Below are 5,000 nucleotides of genomic sequence, written 5' to 3' on the forward strand. Positions count from 1 at the left end.
TGCTGCTCTGCCTTTATTGGTTTTATTGTTTGTTGGTTTGTTTGTTGTTTTCCCTAGTAAGGTTGTGTGTGTGAGTGTGTGTGTGTGTGTGTGTGAGTGAGTGTGACCTGGCCTGGACAGAGATACACTCCAGTGTTAAATGCTGTTCTGCGTTTCTTGGTTTTGTTTGTTGGTTTGTTGTTTTTCCTATTAAGGTTGTGTGTGTGTGTGTGTGTGTGTGTGTGTGTGTGTGTGACCTGGCCTGGTAAAGATACACTCCAGTGGTAAATTGCTGCTCTGCCTTTATTGGGTTTTTGTTGTTGTTGTTGTTGTTGTTGGTTTGTTGTTTTCCCCAGTAAGGTTGTGTTTGTGTGTGAGAGAGAGTGTGTGTGTGTGTGTGTGTGTGAGTGAGTGTGTGTGTGAGTGTGTGTGTGTGTGTGTGTGAGTGTAACCTGACCTGGGCAGAGATACACTCCAGTGGTAAGTTCTGCTCTGTGTTTCTTGGTTTTATTGTTTATTGGTTTGTTTGTTGTTTTCCCTAGTAAGGTTGTGTGTGTGTGTGAGTGTGTGTGTGTGTGAGCGTGTGTGTGTGTGTCTGTGTGTGTGATAGAGAGATTGAGTGTGTGTGAGAGAGAGTGTGTGAGAGTGTGTGTGTGTGTGTGTGTGTCCCCTCTTCCATTCCCCGACACATCTTTCACCATTATCATTGACTCACTTATGTAAAGAAAGTGACTATGTTTTAACCCGGTGTTCGGTTGTCTGTGTGTGTGTGTGTGTGTGTGTGTCTGTGTGTCTGTGTGTCCGTGGTAGACTTTAACATTGCCATTTTCTCTGCAAATACTTTGTCAGTTGACACCAAATTTGGCATAAAAATAAAAAAATTCAGTTCTTTCCAGTCATCTTGTTTAAAACAATATTGCACCTCTGAGATGGGCACAAAAAGATTTTTAAAAAGAAGCCAAATTATATGCAAACTGGATTTACTGTTATATTTATAATTTTTTAATTCTCTAAACTTGGCACTTTGATCTGATATTCTGACACAACAACAAGAGCAGTCGTTTTTATCATTTTTTGTTCAAACAGGAACTTCTTTTGTTAAGCATGGAAGTTATATTTATTTTGCATGTCTTTGGTGCAGATAGTAAAAAAGGGAAATTAATCTGTAATTAATGCTAGGGGACTCAATTTGCTTTAAACTGATCTTTCTAATCTTTAACATTACATTTTGAAATTTTACTCAATACATAAAAAGCTTGTGTGTTTTACTCACAGTGTACAGGGCTTTCACTATGTTCATTCGCCCAAGTGGTCTTTTTCGGAAAATACTAAAATCAATACGACGAGTGGACTTTATAGATCTATTGGCTGAGCCCTGAAGGTCATGGGCAAAAATCAATTGCGTACACATATTTATACATATTCAATGCGCGTGCTCATATTCTTCGCGAACGCGAACGACGCCATTTTGTTTCAAGTTGTTGACCTGCCTGTTCAATCCTATATTCAATCGACAATACACGATAACATGTGATGGAAAGTTGGAGAAGGAGACCGTTAAATATTTATTCAGAGAAAAATTTGTGAACGCCTCATCAATGACTGGATTATGCCCCAAACTGCCATAAAAATATTCACAGAATCAGTCGGAATTCACAGTTAAAAATAATAAACTGTGAGAGTTAATACCCTTGAATTGATGAAACGTAAAAATTTCCAGTCTTGACTGTTCTAAAAATGAAGTCCTTTTCACTTCATACGACGTTTAGAAGTACTTGTACTTGGCTCTACATGTTATTAGTTTAACAGAATACTAAATTTTCATATCAACTTTAAAACTATAAAACTAGAATGAACATAAAAGAGAAATTGAATCGACCTTGTCAACCGGGTGTAACTAAACTTGTGCATCTATCCAGATCCAGAGAAAACGGCTAAATGCTGTAGTGTGATTGCGATGATAGCCACGTCTCCTTTACCGCGGACTTAAATTGCGCTTAAAGATTTTTTGAATGCCCAAGATACACCAGAATAATATGATTTAAACAGCGTTCTCACTGTGAATATCGCAATCATTTATCGCCCTTTTAAAAAAGCATGTAGGCTATCACAAGTGAGTCTTGAAGGCCTTGCCTCTCTTGTTTTCACATTGTTCTTAACATGCTACTCTTGGTTGATCTGACTTTTTAAGTCTGTTGGTTTAAACTGGATTTTGATTTGAGAATGTAACAATTCAAATTTGGTGACTTGGACAGGACTGGTCTGATACCCATCGGTGTAGTGTTGTATTTCACGTTGACACCTGTTGTGTGTGTGTGTGTGCGTGTATGTGCGTGCGTGTGTGTGTGCGTGTGTGTGTGCGTGCGTGCGTGAGTGTGTGCGTACGTGCGTGCGTGTGTGTATGTGTGTGCGTGCATGTGCGTGCGTGTTTGTTGGTGTTGTGTGATCAGAACCGTGCCTGCAGTTCACGTGTGCTGTCAACAACTACTGCATCAACCAGGCCCTCAAGTGTGACGGCCAGCCCAACTGTGGACCCAACGACGACTCCGATGAAACCGCAGAATGTATGTATGGTGAGCGTACACAGTCACCACTGTCTCTTTGATTCCCTCCTGCTTGTGTCAGTGTTGATGGAGAGAGAGAGCTGTTGGATGTGTGTGTATGTGTGTGTTGTTGGTGTTGCTGTCGTTGGCTTCACGTAAGACCATGATTGTTGTTGTATTTGAGAAGTTTCATCAATGTAACGCTTTGACTTTTTTTTCATTTTTTTTTCATGTGTTTGATTTCAGTGTACTCTCTTTCCATTTGATTTCTTCCATTCAATAAAATGTCGAAGACGTTTGAGGGGTTTGGGATAGGGGGGCGGGGGGGGGGTGCTAATAAATTTGCTGACAGTCTTGGTTTTGATGGAAATGGTCTTAAAATCAGATCTTTAAAATTGTGGTTTTATAGCATTAAAAGTGCATAGGCTACCACCACTGGAAAAGGAGATGATAAGCTTAACATAAGCATTGCTGGAATGAGATTTGCTTGTAGCAGATTTCTTTGTAATGTCGCTAGCTGTAGCAGGAGTTGAGTCGAGCAATCTGTTGGCTGATGCCCCGAAAATGTTTTTCAGGACTTTGTGTATTGGCTTTCGTTGAAGGTTACGTTATTCGAGGGAGTTCTGAAGAACAAACAAGGTTGTTCTGTTCTCTCTTAATCTACACACATAAAGAGGTGCTATTTTTCATCTGAGTGAAACCCAAAGCTCATGCCATTGATACAGGCTGCAAATCTAATGATGGTCAGGAGAAGGGGGTGGGGGGGGATAATAACATAGATTATAGAAGACTACATTTTCCGTTTTGAGAAAACAACGACATGGGCCTTGAATATGAAAAGACGTTACAGGAAATGAAACTGTGCTCTGTGTGTGTGTGTGTGTGTGTGTGTGTGTGTGTGTGTTGTTTTGCTTTTTTATTTGTTGGGATTTTTTTTCTAACTAGGCTGCTTTGACAAGAAAATAGTTCTAGGACCTCGTTCATCTGTCTGTCTCGGATAGTCATGCATGTTCTCTGTATTGGTGTTGTGAACTTTATCTCTTTTCAGCTTTTTTTTTTTTTTTTTTTTTAACATTTCCTCTTCGATTTTTTTCAGCATTTTGTTGAATTATTTTTTTCAGTTTGATTCAAACTCTTCACTGCACAAATGTATATGGTAACTGTAGTGTGGATGTTGTTTCATGCATTGTATGAGTCTGTAAGACATGGACCCACTGTTGTATGGGCTTTGTTTTATCAAAGTGATTTGATCACATCCTTGTGCGTTACCTGAAGGCGATTTTCCTCACATTTGGCACAAGATTTTTTTGTTTTTTGTTGTTGTTTTTTCTCATAGTAAATGCTTAAAAAAAATCACCTCTAGATAAAATGTGGCCTTTTGTAGGGGTGAAATACACGTGTTTTTTGTTTGTTTGTTTGTTGTCATCACGAGAGTGTGTGAGTTACACACAGTGCGGCGTGATGTCCCCCATGTTGTTGTAGGCACGGGACAGCTGAGCAGTTCATGCAGAGTTGTCCTCCCCAGCGTCGCTCTCCTCTCCTCTCTCCTCCTCCTTCTCCGTGTCCCTGTCCTGGGCTGGTAGAGGAGAGGAGAGGGGAGGGGAAGGAGGAGGTAAGGAGGCATGGCCATGACTGCACGGAAGGCATGGAGACTGGCCCGGCATGCCTCCCTCTGCCCTTAAACCTCTCTCACATACATGATATACCTCTCCGCCTTGACAGTATTAAGACGTGCATGGGGGCGGGGCAAGGGTTATTTGTTTGCTTGCTGGCGATCGAATATACATTGAAATCCATGCATGTTTTCTTGTTTGTTTGTTTGCTACCAAACTGTAAAAGGGGGCGGGTTGATATATATGGTCAGAAATATGGATGGTTTTTGTTTGCTAACAAACAATAAAATAAAACAAAAAGTTTGAATACACTCTGAGAAACGTGCATTGTCACTGCTTGCTAACAAATGGTGAAATGGTTTGAGAAATCTGTGATATGAAGATGAGCATGATTTTTCTTTCTAAAACCCAGTGCACAAGAAACTGTATGCTTTCCTCTGAAAAAAATGTACTAAAAAAACCGCCAGTGCCATTGAACCCTGTTTTCCCTCAGCATTTTTTAAAGATTTTCTTAACCATGTAAGCATTATTCTTATCATCGTAAGAATCGGAATATCTGGTTTATGCATTTTTTGGGTGTGTCGCTCAAATTTCCTGACCAGCACAGCAAGTGTTTGTATCTCTCTGGACTGGTTAACGCCGGGATATCATTGTGGATGGGAGCTCACTCAATCTGGTTCTGCGACTATGCTATTATTGTTACCAGTAGGGGACGTAGTAGGTGGTGACTTAAACACGTTAAATCAAAGAGGCACTACTGAACACCACCGAGGGGACACTCGAAATGAAAGCCACCAACCAAAGCCGTGCAGCTGATGAGACAGGCAAAAAAAATTTTAAAAATAAATAAATAAATAAATCTTGA

At 40.3% G+C, this 5,000-nt stretch overlaps 1 protein-coding gene across 1 annotated transcript in view; it reads left to right on the forward strand.

Moving 5' to 3' along the window:
• Window positions 1–5,000, forward strand: part of LOC143283468 (cubilin-like) — a 210,814-nt gene that overhangs the window by 200,648 nt on the left and 5,166 nt on the right. The window contains exon 16 of the mRNA XM_076589709.1: window positions 2,430–2,543. Within this exon, the coding sequence (XP_076445824.1) occupies window positions 2,430–2,543 (114 nt within the window). The remainder of the gene's footprint in view (window positions 1–2,429; window positions 2,544–5,000) is intronic.

The sequence above is a fragment of the Babylonia areolata genome, chromosome 6 (assembly GCF_041734735.1).
Source record: "Babylonia areolata isolate BAREFJ2019XMU chromosome 6, ASM4173473v1, whole genome shotgun sequence".
Classification (NCBI taxonomy): Eukaryota; Metazoa; Mollusca; class Gastropoda; order Neogastropoda; family Buccinidae; genus Babylonia; species Babylonia areolata.